Source organism: Myotis davidii, unplaced genomic scaffold (assembly GCF_000327345.1).
Source record: "Myotis davidii unplaced genomic scaffold, ASM32734v1 scaffold48, whole genome shotgun sequence".
Taxonomy (NCBI): domain Eukaryota; kingdom Metazoa; phylum Chordata; class Mammalia; order Chiroptera; family Vespertilionidae; genus Myotis; species Myotis davidii.
The window spans coordinates 261609-280327 of record NW_006299393.1 but is presented as its reverse complement, the minus strand read 5'-3'; the positions used below and the strand labels follow the sequence as shown (position 1 = coordinate 280327).

Below are 18719 nucleotides of genomic sequence, written 5' to 3'. Positions count from 1 at the left end.
TTACATGTCAAGCATGCCTCAATAAAGTGAACTCTCCCATTATATACTTAAAATACTTTACTTAAAATATTTTTAAGTAAAACTTGATAAGCAAGTTTTTAAAAGCATTTTCATAATATAAACATATTTAAATTCTAAATTTTCTAAATATGTACAGATTTGTTCATATATTTCATCTGAAAATATTTTGTGGACATAAGTTTATAAGTAAACTGTCTGAAAGTTCATGTAAATAATTACTTATTATATGTATGTGTATTGTCTGCAACGTGACATATCTTTACAGCCACAAATGAAGTGCCAATAAACCTCCAGTTGAATGAGATCCAGTTTTCCATTGTTAAGTGCTGTGTTAGTCTAACCATTTTGTAAAAGAAGAAAAGGAATTATATGGCACTAGAGGCCCGGTGCACAAAATTCGTGCACGGAGGAGGGGGGCGGTCCTTCAGCCTGGCCTGCACCCTCTCCAACCCAGGACCCCTTGGGGGCAGGCGGCTTGTCCCTCTCTTGGGCTGCAGCCTGGCTAGTCCCCATTCCTCTCTCATGAGCTCATTTGTACCTGGCTGGTCCCCATTCCTCTCCCCCTAGTGTTGAGTGTCTGAGCTGTTATGATGTGACGGCGTGAGGGCGTGATGACAATTTGCATATTAGCTCTTTATTATATAGGATAGGCTCCAGAATAGGCAGATTTTCCCTCAACTCACAGCTTTACACTCGGGCACAGTATCTCTCAGGTCCTTAGTTTCTCAATCTGTAAGACTGAGAGGATGTGTGTATGTTTTTGTGAAGATTAAGTATAGTCATGAAAGTAAGGTCCTTGACAAATGTTAGAATATTATAATGAGGATTATGAAAACATCTTTAACTATAACTTAATAACTTACCTTTTAACTTTAAAAAAATCGAATTTAAAGAGAATAGAAGATCTTCTTGAAAGGGCACTTTTACTTATTTTTGTAAATACCACAAATTTTGTATGCAGCACTAATTAACATGCCAATTTTTCCAATATAGATTATCATAGACTCTCTCTATCAAATATTTCATAATTATGTAGCTCTACAGGGTGGGGCAAAAGTAGGTTTACAGTTGTATCTACTTTTAAATACAATAAATAAATAATAATACAAAATAATTATTGCACTCGAAAGTGGCTACAACTGTAAATCTACTTTTGTCCCACCCTGTACAGTTATAGTATTCATATATTTTCATGTCTTCTACTATTGGTAGATTTTAACTAGTGAGATGAGGTTTGTTTTTTTGTTAGCTTGTTTTAGTCACAGTCATCTTTAGAAGATACATCACATTCATTTCTAAATATTTCTAGGATCAGCAATGCTTCCACTCAATTCTTTTTGAAATAAGGAGGGAAAAGAAAATTTTGATACAAGGTGGAAGATGCATCAAATCATGACCCACAGTTTACTCAAAGATTGGGGTCAACAACCTTAAAAAAAATATTGAAGACTATCTTGTTTTGTCGTGCTTGCCTTTTATTTTATTATTATTTTTTTAAAATATATTTTATTGATTTTTTACAGAGAGGAAGGGAGAAGGATAGAGAGTTAGAAACATCGATGAGAGAGAAACATCAATCAGCTGCCTCCTACACATCCCCTCCTGGGGTTGTGCCCACAACCAAGGTACATGCCCTTGACCGGAATTGAACCTGGAACCCTTCAGTCAGCAGGCCGACGCTCTATGCACTGAGCCAAACCAATTAGGGCTTGCTTGTCTTTTAGTGCTCAGGTAAGGAGTGGCTAGGTAGAGAAAACCACTGGTCACTGCATATTGTGGACTAAATACCTCAAAAGTTGCCTATCTGTCACTCAAGTAAATTCAGTGCCCAGTCTTCAGTGGATTGCCCTGTATTTCTGTCAAGTAGAACTGGTTTCCAACTCTTATGGACAAGGATGTTTCATGGAAAAAAACAACCACACACACAAAAAAGCTCCTTTATTCCCTGTGCTTCGTTCCCATCCTGGCTCCTCCTGTCTGGCCAGGTGAGGGGTTGCAGCAGAGCTGCTGCTGGCCCCGACACACAGACCAGAAGGGCCAGAGCACACAACCTCTGCGCTGACCCTGTGCTCAGTCCACGTGGACCCACAACCACCCTTCGCTTCATTATCAGTTCCTTCCAAGAGGGCTTTCACTATGCCAGCGTTTAGAGTTCATATGGGCACAGATTATTTTGGAAAGAGACTGCAGTGGGGATGCCTCAATCGTAAGAAAACATGCCCCTCTGAGCATATCAGAGTCTGCAGGGCTGGCCAGAGAAATGAGCCACATTTGAGAAGGCCTGGTATCCTACAGAACTCTATCATTCACCGCTTCTTCTCTACAGCTTCATCAGCTTTCACCGGAGTCCTGCAAGGTCCTGGTCCTCTTTTCTCCAGACTTCCTTTACATTATGCCATTTCTTGATACAGTCACCAAAAAGGTCTTTCTAAACCACTAATCTAATCATAATCACTGGGTCTAAACTCCATCAGTGGCTCATTATCAAAAAAATCTGAACTCTTCAACATGGCTTATGAGGCCCTGCGTTATCTGCCTCTGGACTCATCTTCCCAAAGTTCTCCCTAATACCCCGACTTAACTGCATTCCCTACCCCCCACCCCCATTACTTAATATGGCAGTTTCTCAACCTCAGCACTACTAACATTTTACGTCAGAAGATTCCTTCTTTGCTGGGGGTGGGATGTGGGGTAAGGGGGGTTGCCCTTTGAATTGTAGATGTTCAGCAGTATCCCTGGCTTTTACCCACTCAATGTCAGTAGCATGCCCCCGCCCCCAATCACGACAATACTAAATTTCTCCAGACATTGCCAATGGCCCCTAGAGGGTAAAATCACCCCAAACTGAGAACCACTGGCTTACATCCTTGCTTTTATATATGTTACTCTCTTACTGAAACAACAACTACCTTTCCCCTTCACCCTGTCCTGAATTTCTTCACCTGGTAACTAACTCCTGAACTTGAAATTTCAGCTCAGCTGTCCTCTTCACTTCCTCTCACTTCCAGTAGGAGTACTGACCTTTTTCTGAGTACCCTCGGTACTCTGTGCTCAAGCCAATCACCGTTAAACATCAAACACTGCTGTAAGCGTCGTTTCTCTATCAGACTGCCTGCTCTGTTAGGGCAGGGCTGAGTCTCTGGCACCTGGCACAATACAGCTATCAGAGCAGGTGCTCAAAAATGTGGAATCAATAGGTGAAAAGTAAATACAAGTATTCTGAAATAATCATGGCAGTTAGAAAAATAGGCAAGGGGGGGAGGTAGAAGAAGGTAAAGGGGGGATAAATGGTGATGGAAGGAGACTTGACTTGGGGTGGTGAACACACACTATACAGACGATGTATTATAGAATTGTACCTATAATTTTATTAACCAATGTCAACCCCAATAAATTCAATTAAAAAACAAACAAACACAAAACAGGCACATCACATAAGCAGATCAGTTTAGTGCCCTCAGGTTTTAGAAAGATGTTAAAACCTCATGTTGTATCAGAGGTCATGTCCAATTTTTACGGAAAAATAAAGAGAGAAATTAAGAATTTGGGAGCTAACTCACAGCTTGTAAGTACCGGAAAGACAAAATGGGGCCGCTCAATGCCCCATAAGCATTTCTGTCTTCAAAATCTCCTTCTTCAAGCAAGAATTGTTGGCCTTTAAAATGTTCTTTTTCATAGGCAACCCACCTAGAAATACAGAGGACACCAACTGAGCCATTCATTAGTAAACTGTAGTCAAGAACGCAAGGAAAAAAATCATGATAAAGCACCCCGTTGCACATCACAGTGTTTTAAAAAGCAACATATTTGGTTTGTTACCATTTACAAAGACAAATGGTATACGCTCCATGGATCAATAATTTTTATAGTTTGCAGTCTCTGCCACCAAAAGGTCAACTGTTGCAGAATTACAACAAAGCAGTGCTCATTAATGCATGTGGTGTGGCCTGATACCATGTCTCAAAATGGTTGAAGAACAGTTTACCAAGTAAAAAATAATGGAAAGCACAAAAAGGCAATGAGACAAGTTACAAACCCACACTGAGATGCAAAGATAGTCACTCCTGTTGGACTGATGAAGCCCTCTGGAATGACAGCATGATTTCTATATTATACATGCATTTAGGTTTAGCTCAAAGGAGCCTCTCACCGGGCTTCAGCGCTAAAACACATCACACGGGGGTTTAGCAAAGAGAAACTGGGACGTGCGACCGAGCTGGTATTAGCCTTGGTGGCCTTCGTGCACGCAGACTTCTGTAGGTGTTCATGGTGGGAAGTGCTGCTCCCTCCATTTTATCCGTACGTTTCAGGGACCCAGGCTTCTTGACTTCTAATCTACAACTGTCACTAGAGCACTGATAATCACCATTAGGCATTAAGCTCCTCCGTGAAACTTGCATTTTACGGAGTAACCGGCGTAGCTAACGCAGTGTGGGCAAAGACGGGTCACAGTGTGTGTTGACGCGCTTAAGCCCTCTCTTCGGCCACACTTGGCACATGCCAAGGGTGACTATTTTGGGCTCCTGGGTTGGGGACTTCTGAATTCTGGAGTTGGACAAACTGAAGCCTGGTAAGGCTACCGTTTGTTTCCTTTCTCCACCTCTACTATAGTTGTGAAGATATAAAAAATATTCCACAGGTTTCCATAGGGTGCAAAACTGCAGTAGCCACTCAGCAATCATGAATCCTGCCTCACTTTGTGCTGCAGGTGTGTGTACAGCAGGGGCAGGGGGGCACATGAGTTGGAATAAACATGTCTTATACATCTTAATATATTTGTAATGTGTACAGAAACTAGCATTACTTTATTCTTAAGCTATTATGTGAAAATAAATCGTATAAGAACTTTCAAATTCTAAGCTTTCTTTTATATAAATGAGGCTACTCAAAGCAAGCTTTTAATGCATTTGAATGGGAAAAAGAATAAAAGGTACAGAGGACCAACAGAGAATGGCTCAGTTGGTGTCCTCTGTATTTCTAGGTGGGTTGCCTATGAAAATATTAAAGAATATTAAAGAAGAGATCAGTAAATTTTCATATAATGACAGTTGAAAATCTTCTGCCCAGTTTTTCTGAATAGATTTGATTAAGATTCAATGTATATATCCATCTGAGATATTAAAATGTAGATATTATCTGAGAAAAATTAAGAAACATCAACCTCACTTTCCCCAGATCCCTCAAGATGGGAGAGAGATGAGGAAGAGCCCTCATATACCACATATAAACAGCTGATAAAAGTGAAAAATGGTAGAAACGCAGAAAAAAATAATGAAGTTCGCTGTTTATCTCTCAATGGGGACATCACATTTTTCTCTGCAGTTGCCATATAAAAATGATAGTGTGTACGTTGTATTGTAAGCCATAATATTTTGAGATTTTTATAAAATAATTATAGGAAAGAACAATGACAATCACAATCTAGTTAATGGGAAAAATATTTGGATCCCAGAGGGAAGAAAAGGCAAAAATATTTAGCAAAGGATTAACAAGAAGCATGTGTGTTCACAAATCAGAGGATGCCGCAAATAAATACACACAATAGAAATGTGTGTGTCCAAGGCATATTTGGTCTTCAAGCCCCTAATAAAAATTTAAAATTCAGAAATAATTACAAAATAAAATTGAAAGAGAAAAATAAATGTATTTTTTATAAAAATATATTGACCAAAACAAAACAAAGAGATGATTACCAAAATGTCAGACTAATTATGGATAGGACACACCTATCTAGCATATTGCATAGTCTCTCATAATTCCAATTTGGTTGGTATGGCCATCGCCTGATTTTTTTGCTGGAAACAGCAAATTCTAAGTCTCTAAAATGTAGATGCCTGAGTGATCTTATGTGTCATTTAATTTCTATGAATAAAGTATTTTAATAGCATCTTTTGCTAGAGTATCCTGAATAAGTTATACAATGTTAGCACAAGTATCAAGAGGTACCAAGGCTTAAATTAAAATGAACCAAAAAAAAAAAAAAAAAAGAACCAACATATCAACAGAGAGAGGAACAGAAAGTATCTGGAGGGATCAGTGCTGGGTTGACAACGGTGAATAAGCTATGAGAGCTGCTTCTCCCTGGTTTTACCTGCCAGGACACAAATACAGAAGGCACCACCCAGTCAGGCCACAGATTTCCTGCGGCTCCTGCCCCAGTAACTGCTGATTGAGACTGAGTTAGCACAATGATGGCTACACTTGGGTTTATACTTAGGAGTTCTTTGGGGGCTTCCAAATGCAGTTCAGGGCCACAGGTTAACAATATCAAAATGCCTTACTTTCAAACAGACAACCAGGCTACTTCTTAATGGGGGAGGGCTCACTGTCAGTGTCCTCAGCACAGAGTCAACTAAGAGCAACAGAAGAGATCTTTTATTTTGTGTTCTGTTGACCCTATGAGATCAGAGTGTGTAAGGAAGCTATAGGACAGAATATTCACTAAAAATACTTTAAGCCTGGCCAGTGTGGCTCAGTGGTTGAGTGTCAACCTATGAACCAGGAGGTCACGGTTTGATTCCCGGTCAGGGCATATGCCTGGGTTGTGGGCTCGATTCCCAGTATGGGGCGTGCAGGAGGCAGCTGATCAATGATTCTCTCTCATCATTGATGTTTCAACCTTTCTCTCCCTTTCCCTTCCTCCCTGAAATCAATAAAAATATTTAAAACAAACAAACAGAAAAACTAGGGCTCTCATCCATGTTCATAATCTTTAAGAAAATAATTTTATTTGCAATTCTTATTTTTGTATTGTGATTAGTAATACTAAGTGCTGAAGTTTTGGAAACTACTTTCTATTTAATCGACCTCAAAATCTGTAATGCCAAGAGTTCACAGGAAGCTACTAGTAGCTAATATTTTTTTTATTTCCCATATTATCAAAGAAATTTATATCTTCAGACTAAGGCAGGTGGTTTTTGCTTTGCTTAGCACATTTTCTGTACTGACCTTCATAAACAGACTAAATCAACTATTGAAAATATGACACTCACACTCCACCGATGACACGAATAGATCCAATTCCATGAAAGTCCTCATCATTTTTTAAAAAATTAGGGACAGAATCTATATGTTCACTAAACTCTTTGGCCTGTCCATAGAAGTGAGGTTTTTCATAAATAATAACCTGAAAAAGATGAAAGGAAAGTACTTAAATGCTTATATTTTAGAACAGATACACATTAAAGACAACACCATGAATAAGGATCATGGTCTGTTTTTTCATTAATATATACTTACACTAGAGCACAGTGTCTGACAGTTACAAGGCATAAATGAGTCTTTAGCATCACAATGATAAAATATCTTAATAGTATACTTCTCTTATATTAATATACTCAAGTCTGATCACATTGTTCTGGTTATCCAAATCCTATGACCCTCTCATAGGAAAAACTCTGTTATAAGTGGTTCTTGAATTATCTTTCTAAGTTTATCCCTGTGGTTAGAATTTAATACAAACCTTCCTTATACTTATGGAATGTCCCCTGTAAGAAATAAAAGCTCTCTTGAGGTTCCAGGGCATAATAATAAATTATCTATGGATTTGAGAAAACATATGCTGTTTCTTATAACGCTGCTTCTATGGTTGTTACTATTTAACGAGAAGAAAGAGACAGGCAAATTCTTAAGTCTAAGTAGAAAACTTCCTAAAAATAAAAAATGATTGAAAAAGTTATAGTACTTTTACTCCGTGGTTGATTTAAATTAGGGGGGAGGAGGTAAGTATAGAAGGAAATAAATTTGCAGCATTTGATTTACTTTAAATTTGGATTGGTACAAGTATTTCTTTTCCACTATTTTGATGCTCTTTATTCTCAAATATGAGCTGCCCTTCATATGTGGAAGTGATAACAGTGCTAGTTTACCCACATACTAGCACTTGGTCTAATTTGTGGCTAATGGCATAATCTGTGCACAACTGGCAACACATGGCCTTGGCAAGTAAGATCCCATGCTCAAACACAGCGAACCAGCAAGTGACAGCTCTTATTATTATTTTCTTTTCATAAACCTCTATTGCTGTAAGTTTTACATATGTCCCCTTTGTATCCCCCATTGCCCTCTCCTCCCCGCAAAGCCTTTACCACCCTATTGTCCTGTCTATGGGTTATGCATAGCTCTTTTTTAAAAAACTGATAAAATTATACAGACTGAAGTAAATATGTAGCACTGCTCCTGCAGTTTTCTACCTGTTAATTCTTCACCAGCTGCTGTATTGGAAGTAATGAAATTTTATTTGGGTTTAATACATATGCCGAACACAACCAAAATAAGAAAGAAGCGATAATCCTTTGATGAGTAAGCCATAACTGACATCTAGCACCTTGAAAACTGTGGCTGTCTCTGACAGCCATTCCATTCATACACCTCTACAGCCTGTCAGACTGCAATGTCCAAGGCAGACCCAGCCTGCTGCACCTAAGTTCTGATTCAGCAAGCAAGGAGACTGAGACAGGAGCTACTCAGGGCGTGTCCCAGCTAATTCTGCATCTACTAGGTCCCTGGTTTGAAACTGGTTATAAGTTAGAACCACTGGGGAAGCTCTGCAAAATATGACCACACCCAGGACCAAGCCAGTACCTTTGTGAGTGGTAGTATTTTTTTTAAACTCAGATATATGTGATTCTACCATATAGCCAAAATGTTTTAGACACACTCAGATATTGAGTTCCAAAAGACTCCATCTAGAGAGAATGGTAGTCAATTCCACAAATTAGGAAGCCCCCAAATGGGAGGTTTGGATGCTGTGTGTCTGTTTGGAGGAAAGAAGAATGGATCAATCGCTGCCCACCCCTGCCCCTGGAGGTGCCGTGCCCTCATTACACAGAGGCCTGTTGGCAGCTTTTCTCACTGTACTTTTATCTTCTGACCTCTCCTTAGACACTTTTATAATTCTATTTCTTCCTTTCTTTCCCAAAATGTGCTTAATCATGGCACCGCTACCACTCTAGTTTTCATCGTCTCTATCCTTCCCTTTAAATACTCATGATTTAAAAACTGCCGTCTACCTGACAGAGCTATCTACACCTTCTAACCATCCTGGATCTCCTTGAGCATCACCCCAAATGCCTGCTAGGTATCTCCACCTGAATATCTAGCTGCAACCAATACCCCACCCCAAACAAAAATCAAACTTACCACCTTTTCACCTGTTAGTAGGTGCTTATTGCTTTTGACTGGGTTTCCAATACGGACCTGGGCTTTCGTGCAGTCACTATACCCAACCCCCAACATTCACAAGCTGGGCATTGATAACATATTCAGGTAACTGTTTTCAATTTTAACAGTTCAAATTACACAAAAAATTAATACTAAATCTTTTTTAGCCTACTACAACAGTCTGTCCCAAACTTACCTTTAAGTTCATGGGCATTTCCACTTTTAGTCCACCCTTAAGATAATAAGAAATTTTAATGTTAAATATATAAACATTTAAAACATTTGAAAGTAACTATGTGACATACATATATAAGTTATATAAAAATCTGATTAGTGAAGATTATGTACCAGTTAAATTTAAAGTTGTGGTAAATTTAAAATTTTAAGAACAGAACTCTATAATAGTTAAAATCAAGCCAGATGTCTCTACATCAGTGTAGATGGGGCAGGAGATATTAAAAGATACTTTCCAGCTTGGCCAGTGTGGTTCAGTGGTTGAGCAATGACCTATGAACCAGGATGTCATGGTTTGATTCCCAGTCAGGGCACATACGTGGGTTGTGGGCTCAACACCCAGTGTGGGGCATGCAGGAGGAAGCCAGTCGGTGATTCTCTCTCATCATTGATGTTTCTCTCTTTCTCTCCTGATGTTTCTCTCTCTTTCTCTCCCTTCTTCTTTGAGATTAAAAAAACATATATATTATACTTTCCAGATTACAACAACAACAAGGAAGAAAACAGAACTTCAGTCCTAAGCACACATGAGTAATTAAAGATTTAATCCCAAGTCCAAAAACAATAGTGGAATTGTTAGATTTAAAAACCTCATTTGGCAGAAGAGATTTCTAAAGCACTTATTACTAAAAGTCTTCTCTACAATTGCTTGGGCTTTTAAATTAGAGAGAGCACTTCCTCTTCCACATTCTGCCAATACTTCTTAGCATATTTAATGTCTTTTTGGCTTCAAGGTTGTAGAGCAAGCATGTCAAACTCATGGCCTACGGGCCACATGCCTTGTTTATTTGACCCATGTTAGCCTCTGAGTTTGAAATGCTTGTTGTAGAGCATAAAAAGTACTTCCCTTCTCACAAAAAACCTAATTCTATAATCTACTTGTTTCTAATGCTGTCCCACATTATAATATTTCTTAAAATTTCTTAGTTTGTTCTTAATTTTTAAAAAAGGCACAAAACCACCAAATATGCCTTTATCACACAGGTAACATTTAATTAACACTTTGAACCTCAAATAAAAATGTTTGCAAGAAAATAAACACTGAAGGTACTTATCTTTAAGAAAGCCACCAGTGACAGACTGCCCATTTACTACTAATGCTGAGCTTAGCATGCATTACTACAATTGAAGAGTATAATTTATTAGTAATTTATAATAAGCATAAAAAAGCAAATTCAAAACTTTATTAAACAGTCAAAAATGTCACAGAACATTTATAAGGAAATTGCATGCAATGTTATAAACTTAGCACAAAATAAATTAGACATCTGTCTTCTGGGGAAAAAATTAAAATTTCTCACATGGATATTCTCTACAATATAAAAAAACAGAAAAACAATGAATTCATAGTTTGTTAGTTCAGTAGTATTCACATTCATTTCTCAGGACTGACATGCATGAGCAATCATCAGAGCTATTTAATTTTGGATTCATGGGTATTTGGAAAAATGTTTCCTTTTACATTTGCTTACCATTTGAAGTGGATGCAATGATTTCATTTCTGCTGCAGAAATCTCAAAGAGTCCATGGCCTTCCTCCAAAATTGTAGCTTGCCCCTTAAAATTAATGTCTGGGTAGGCAAGCCAACTAGAAAGAAAGGAATGACTGGTTAAAGTATAACAGGAATACCTTAGTCTGGTTCTGTAAAAGTTAAAAGGGCTATGTAAAAACAAAACAAAAATGCATCATGGAATTATGCTAATAAACTCACTCAAAGTGACTGTGCCAACAAGAAACAACAACAAGTTAACATGCTATTAAGTACTTACATTCAAACATTACCGATCCTGTAATAAGTCTATCATATGTTTTCCAAGCATTAAAAATTTCCAATACTTTAAGTCAAGCAGGATATAAGTGAAGTATCAATTCCATACCACATGTTCCATTCTTTTGAAAACTGGAGCAATCAGAGGTAGGGATTCCACTGGGCATCTTACAACTTTGACCTACATTTTTAGAATCAGTTATCAGTTCTACTGGCTGCCTTAGGAGCAGTATGTGAATAAGATTCCCCAAAGACTCATCTAGCTTCCACCTAAATTTGATAATTACAGATATTGCTCATGGATAAGGTTAATTCTTGGGTCTGCCCAAGAGTTCTTATCCATGGTTGGGGAAGATGAAGAAAGACATCCTACAATGACCCCAAAATTCTACAGCACCATCGTCAAAGCAGATGAAAACAGTGAATGAAATAAGAGAGATCCATGTTGAACCAGGCATCACAGCATCTTTGAATTAAGACTAAACTCACACCCATACTCCTGAAGATACCTTTGGAATCAGAAACGCCGCGCCTGAGCCCAACCCCTTAATTGCCTTATTTATAATATGAGCACAGCTCCACCTGCCTTGAAGGCATAGAGGAGTAATAAACAAAAAGGCACCATGTCCCTGGCACTGCAGAGGCACTCAGCAACTACTAGCACTGAGACACTCCAGAAATAGTTCAGGCTGCAGAATTTTAGGCCAGGGACACACTTTTATTTCTAAGTCCTAAAATTTTGTGGAGAAAAAGAGATGGATGCACCGATCGATTGAGAATGGTGTGTGAGACCGTATATGCTCCTGTGAGCCATACAGCAAAGACTTAATAGGAGCCAATGAGAGAGAATCTGTTTCGTCCCTGCAGCAGTCTTTCTTAGGTATCCAGGGCCACAAAGGAAATGAACTTACACTTCAGAAATATGTGTGTCACTTACTGAAATATGAAACAAAAAGTTAACTTTGGTGGCCATCACTCACTGAAATGAAGAGAAACAAATACGTACACTCCCGACTTCACAGTGAAGGACACATATTTGGGGATATCCAGCTCTTCTAAGTTAGGGACCGCTCGCTGTATGCAGACAGGACAACATGGTGGGTCAGACTGCAGGCAAAGTTCTATCTCTGGAATACTGCAATCCTGGAAAAAAAAAATTGGTTTTGAAATCATCTAAGAAACACACAGTCCAGTGTTCCAGCACCCTGGACATTCAGTTACAACTATTCTCATTGCTCAGTTAAATTTCTTCACAGGGTAACATAAAAGAAATACTGTTGCATAGTATTTCATACCAGTTTTTTAAAGTAAATTTTTCGTCTTGAAAAAAATTTTTTTTTTACATTTGTCAATTACAGTTTACATTCAATATTATTTTATATTAGTTTCAGTGTATAGCATAGTGGTTAGACATTTATATAATTTATGAAGTGATCCCCCCAATAAGTCTAGAAGCCACCTGGCACCATACATAGTTATTACAATATTTTTTATTATATTCCCTATGCTGTACTTTACATCCCATGACTATTCTGTAACTGCCAATTTGTCCTTCATAATCCCTTCACTTTTTCACCCATCTTCCCAACCCCCTCCAATCTGGCAATCAATACATTTTTCTAAGAAGTTATGCTGATATGATGAAAATTATAAATATTAGTGTTTGAAAAAGTATTACTCCAATATTTTCTGCTTTGTTTTTAGAAGTCTTGTTCCATGAAGCAATGCTCAGAGTTACCGAACTATCTGAGTGCCAAACACCTGTAAGCTTTCCTTCTTAGAAGCACAACAGAGCCACAGGGAGGAAAGGTTAAGTAAAAGCTGACATCATGAGCAACATTAAAAAATAAATAGCAGAGAGATACTACACCCTCAGTGTGTCATCTAATTTACATTGACAAAAGAGGTAGGAATTAGAGATGAGGGTGAAGGAAATCTGTTTTTCTACTTGTGGCATTTTATTTTTTTTAGTACAAGTTGACTTCAAGAAGAAAGGCATTAGGAAATTTGACCTACATTCCGGCACACATCCATTGTCACCATGTCCTGTCAGACCTTCCTTAAAATTTCACTTGTGTTTATCTCTTATCTATTCCCATGTTCAAAGTCCTTCATCAAGGCCAAGACTTCGATTATGGGCCTATACCACCAGGCAAGTACCATCCACTCTTTATACAGCTGAGGTTGTTAGAACACCACTTTCCTCATGACACTTGGCTCAAGACCCAAGCACATCAAATTTATATTGGTTTCCCTTTCTATAATATGGTACCAACCTAGCAATCTATACTAATCTCCATAACTCTTCGGTCATACTGGTCTCCATGCTCTCTTCACTCCCTCTCTGGCCTCTCTATGCTTTGTAAATGTTTCCCCCATTGAAATTACAGAGATAATCCTCTGTACTCTTTACTTATGAAAATCCTATCAATAACAGACAAACATGGTAATTGACTGTACCTTCGCTATGCCTCCCATTGGCTAATCAGTGCAATATGCAAATTAACCGCCAACAAAGATGGTGGCTAATTTGCATACTGCAGGCAGGGCGGGACAGCGCCATCCCGCCTGCCCTGCCGCCATCCAGGCCTGCTATCTGTGACCCGGGGCGGCGGGCGTCCCATGTTTGACCTGCCCTGGGGCAGCCGGGCGGGGCAGCAGCGATCCGCCAGCCCGCTAGGGCGGCCCATGTGCAACCCAACCCAGGGTGGCGGGGCGGGACAGCGTGGCTCCTCTGTCACCCCAGCTTCCTCATCAGAGCTCCCTTGGGGTTCTAAGCCTTTAGTTGGACATCCCCCGAGGGTTCCCTGGCTGCCAGAAGGATATCTGACTGCAAGCTTAGGCCTGATCCCCCAGGGAGTGGGCCTAAGTCGACAGGTGGACATCCCCCAAGGGGTCTTGGACTGCACATGGGCGCAGGGCGGGCTGAGGGACCCCCCCCCTACCCCCATCGACAAATTTTTGTGCACTGGGCCTCTAGTCTTTAAATAGTCAAGTTTTAAGTAAAAAATGACCTCAACTTTTCTTAGGGAATCAAAACCACAATTATTTTCCCATCCTGAAAGTACAGATGTGCTTCTTTCTGAACACACAGTCTATTTCAGTAGGCATGGGTGTTTTATTCTATGATTTAAGTTTCAGCAGCGAAATTCTCATCTAGGTCATCATGAAATTCAAATGATGACTATACTTTAATAAAATAGGTAAATGCAGTTAACAATCAGAGGTGGCACTTACTGGACTGAACAATTGTATTTTTTATCACAATCAATTTTGCAATTTTAAAACTGTAAATTTCTAATTTTTTAACCTTTCTCCAAACTGAGTTCTCTTATTAATCATTATTAATAATTCTCCCTATGTAAAAGCAAGCAAATTGATACATTTTATTTTCAGAAAGTTAGTTCTAAAATGCAATACAGTAAAAAGCCATTACCTAAAACATTCTTTAAAGTATAAAAATTTATTTCCTTCTGAAGTTTCATTTCAAAAACAGCCAGAAATGTCCAGAACAGTCACCTGTCAATCTTCAAGGCTCTTTTGTTTCCTGTGAATAATAGAGTTCTAGGAACAGAACTGTGCCATACTCAGGTTCCCCTGGGGTCTGAGGGGCAGGAACAGAGCACAGAACTAAGTGTCTCACACTAACAAGCTTCCTCTGCATTGTGTTGTACAAACAATGTTTGGGTGGTGCACTTTAAAAGGGAAAAATTTAGGAGGCATTCAAGTCCTCCACAACACAGAAGGAAACAGCATAATGGAACATGCATGACAATGGCTAGAAAAAAATGAAAAAATAAACAAAAATAAGAACGCTTAAGCTCTCAACTGTCTTTAATAGAGGATCAATTTTTTTCTCTCCAGTTGATTGAAAAATATTTCACGAAGTTCTAGCTTCTTCATGGTGTCTACTCAAGAAATAAAGTCTTTTGAAAGACTTGCATAATTCTAGATGGTCAAAGGTAGTAAACACTAGCGACGGAAGGGTGCTTTATAGTAGCCTAGCAACAATAAACAGTTTACTCTCAGTAAAGAAACATTTATGTGGCTTCCTTCCAGACTTTTCTAGCCATGATATACTTTACAAATATATTTTGGTGAAATTTGCCAGCTTAGACTATTAAAGCAATTAGTTGGAAGGGAGACGAAGCTGCAGGATAGAAAAAGAGTGGGAATGAATTGCAGTTTAAAAAAGAACAGTAAGAAAATCTACTTGTCTCCACCTCACATAAATACTTCAGTCACTGATCTAATAACATCTCTCCTCTTGGTTCATTAATGAGGACACAACCTATGTAACTTCTGACCATAAGAAAAATGTCATCCCTTAAAAAAAATTAAATGCATGGTAAACACAGTATAATTTGCAATATTCATATCCTCTATTTGAGAAAAGGAAGCACTTGACTCAAGACTCACTGCGCTGCTAACCCACCCCCAGTTATTTTCACTGGGGCAGAGATGACGCTAGAGCAGATTCCACAATAATGGATGGCACCTGATCTATTCACAGCAAAGTGAAAAACACCACTAGAAGTATTATCTTTAAAGAACATTAAAGTTTTGACTAGTCCGAGTACAGCATCTAAAAGATGATGAAACAAGATAAGTTGGCGTAGGCCTCGGTAAATTTGGAATGGCCACCATGAAGTAAAGTTATCCATAACCAGCATTTTGACACTGTTGGAGAAAGGAAGCAGTTTGATGCTCAATTCTTACTTTGTTAAATACTTAGAACAATGCTAATGCCTTTTCCATTCAATGCTCAATAGTTTTATTTTCCTTCCTCACTGAAAGTTGCTAGCCTGTTCGAGATATGTGGGCACTAACACTGCAATTTAAATAAGATTCCAAGAACAAACAATGGAAGAAGGAAAAAATGCAAGCATGACTTATTCTTTCTTATAATATAGTCTAAGCAAATGACAGATGTTCAAAATACCGCTTTATATACATTCTTAACAGACTGTTTTTTTGTTTAATTTTATTATTGCTTGATTGGGTGGAGTGGGTTAGGAGGTAGCTGCTTACAACATATTATTCATCTTTCTTTCCTCACCAGGCCTGGCATGGTGCCTGACACTCACAAGGAGGGCACAAAACCATGTTATTTAAATCTTGGACGATTCCACCTACAAACTAATTATTCATTCAAGGAATTTCTAGTGAGTCAGCCAATTAAGCGAGCCCTATAGAGAAACACTGTCCTTTATGCCAGACCATTGATCTTGCAGCACCAAAAACACCCTGCCAGGACTCCCTCGCGTTTCCTCCGCTGCCCAACTCCTGTTTATTTTCTCAAGATTCCAATCTGGTGCCACCCCCTCCAGGCAGGTGTCTCTGCTTTGTGCGTCCTTGGGCCTTGCAGATAACTTCTTACATCATGTGGTCGTGTGGCTCCACTGTCTCTCCCTAGACGCCGAATAACCTCAAGCACGAGACTGTATCTCACTTGTTTTTCTATTCCCAACACCCATCACAGCTGGGTCAAAAAGCAGACACAGATATTTGTAGACACAGGTTCGTTATAGTTTTGCAGAAATACATGCAGACACCCCTTTATGATAATATGAGTTTTTTTGTATGCTATCTACAATTATCAAGAATTTAATAACATCATAATTTCATATCATCATAATTTTCCGTTTTAAGGATATAAAAGAAATCTCCATAATTTGAAAAGTCTTTTGAGTACCATGGGAGTAATTAAACGAAATCATGTGCTATGTTACTGCTGAAGGAACTTTAAGAAACATGGAGCTTGCTTCCCTTATCTGACATCTGTCATTATCACTAATTCACTCCTCAAACCACCACAGGGCCACCCGCAAAATGTGTTTTATACGGAAAGACTTCTCATCTTAGTATGAAATAACATTTTCTAAACAGAAAATAAAAATAGGCAATGCACCTTCTATTCCTCTCCCCATTCCTTCCTTCTCCTAACACTCCCTTTATTTCTCTCCTTCCTTTCTCTTTCCTCCTTCCTCCTTCCTCCTTCTCTCTCTCTCTCTCTCTCTCTCAGAACTACACAAAGGAGAAGAAATCTATACAGCGGGGCCTTGACTTACGAGTTTAATTCGTTCTGTGACGGAGCTCGTAACTCAAATTACTCATATGTCAAATCTTAAAGTGAACGAGTGAGACACGTGATGCTGGGCTGAAGTTGTGGCGTTCACTGTGACGTTCGCTGTGCCAACTAGCGGTGGGGTATCTGAAGCTGGCTTGTAACCCAAATTTTAGCTCGCAACTCAAAGCAAAAAATTGGCCGAGAGACAGCTCGTATCTCAAAAAACTCGTTAGTCAGGACACTCGTAAGTCAAGGCCCCACTGTACTGAAAAAAAAGATATTTGGAAATATCAATTATTTTCCTAAAGATGCCTGATGATATGTTTCTACTGCTATTAAAAAAACTATATAAAAGCCTAAGCGACCGAATGACCAGTCAGCTGGTTGCTATGACGTGCAATGACCACCAGAGGCAGACGCTCAATGCAGGAGCTGCCCGTGGTGGTCAGTGTGCTCCCACAGCCAATCTCCCATGGCCGGCCAACCTCCCACAGTCCCTCCCCGTGGCCGGCCAACTTCCTGTGGTCCCTCCGCCCAGCAGTCCAGTCCCCCCGCCCCCACCCCGATTGGCCCTGATCACTGGCTAGTCCAAGGGACCCCAACCATGCACGAATTTGTGCACTGGGCCTCTAGTATATATATAATATCACGTACGATTTTATGGCCCAGATTACAATTAATAGTTTAAATTAGCATTCACTTAATATGTATAATATGAAATATTATAATTAATACTAGAGGCTCGGTGCACAAAATTCTTGCACTTGCTGGGGGGCGAGGGAGGGTCCCTCAGCCTGGCCTGTGCCCTCTCACAGTCCAGGAGTCCCACGATTGATCACTCCAAAGAGGTAGAACCCACCCACCCGGCCGGACTCCTCAATGGATTGCCCCTGCAGAGGGAGGCCCTGCCCACTTGATGCAGCCCACTGGTTGGTGGCCTGGGCCTCCCTTTGTAGGGCGATCATGGAGTGATGGCCGGGCCCCTGACCAATCACATCGCACCCGCTTTGGCTGGCCTGGTGCTAGTGGATGTCATAGTGCGGTCATCCGGAAGGTCATTCGGACAGTCATTCTGCTGTTCGGTTGTTCGGTTGATTTGCATATTACGCTTTTACTATTATAGATAACAAAGATCAATGAAATTAGCACAAATTATGGCAACCATTTCTAAACATTGCTAGGCCAAAGTACAGGTTTACTACATACCAAACAAAACAAAATAAAAAATAGAAGAAGCATAAAGCAAAAGAAAAGTCATAGACCATTTTATCTATTTGCATTTTCAAATCTGGGTGATTTTCTACTATTAGCATAAAATCCCATTTTTGAAATGATATAGATGCTAGTTTAAGTACAAACAGTATAAGAAAAAATAAACTTGGAAGTAATACTTCCTGAAATAATACTATAATCCATGCCTATCCCTATATGCATATATGCACTTTATAGATGTTGTACACACAA

At 39.3% G+C, this 18719-nt stretch overlaps 1 protein-coding gene across 1 annotated transcript in view; it reads right to left on the bottom strand.

Moving 5' to 3' along the window:
• Positions 1-18719, bottom strand: part of CRYBG3 (crystallin beta-gamma domain containing 3) — a 144695-nt gene that overhangs the window by 64990 nt on the left and 60986 nt on the right. The window contains 6 exon segments of the mRNA XM_015571272.1: positions 3582-3708; positions 7014-7147; positions 9380-9415; positions 10890-11004; positions 12192-12328; positions 14829-14880. Coding sequence (XP_015426758.1) covers positions 3582-3708; positions 7014-7147; positions 9380-9415; positions 10890-11004; positions 12192-12328; positions 14829-14880 — 601 coding nt within the window.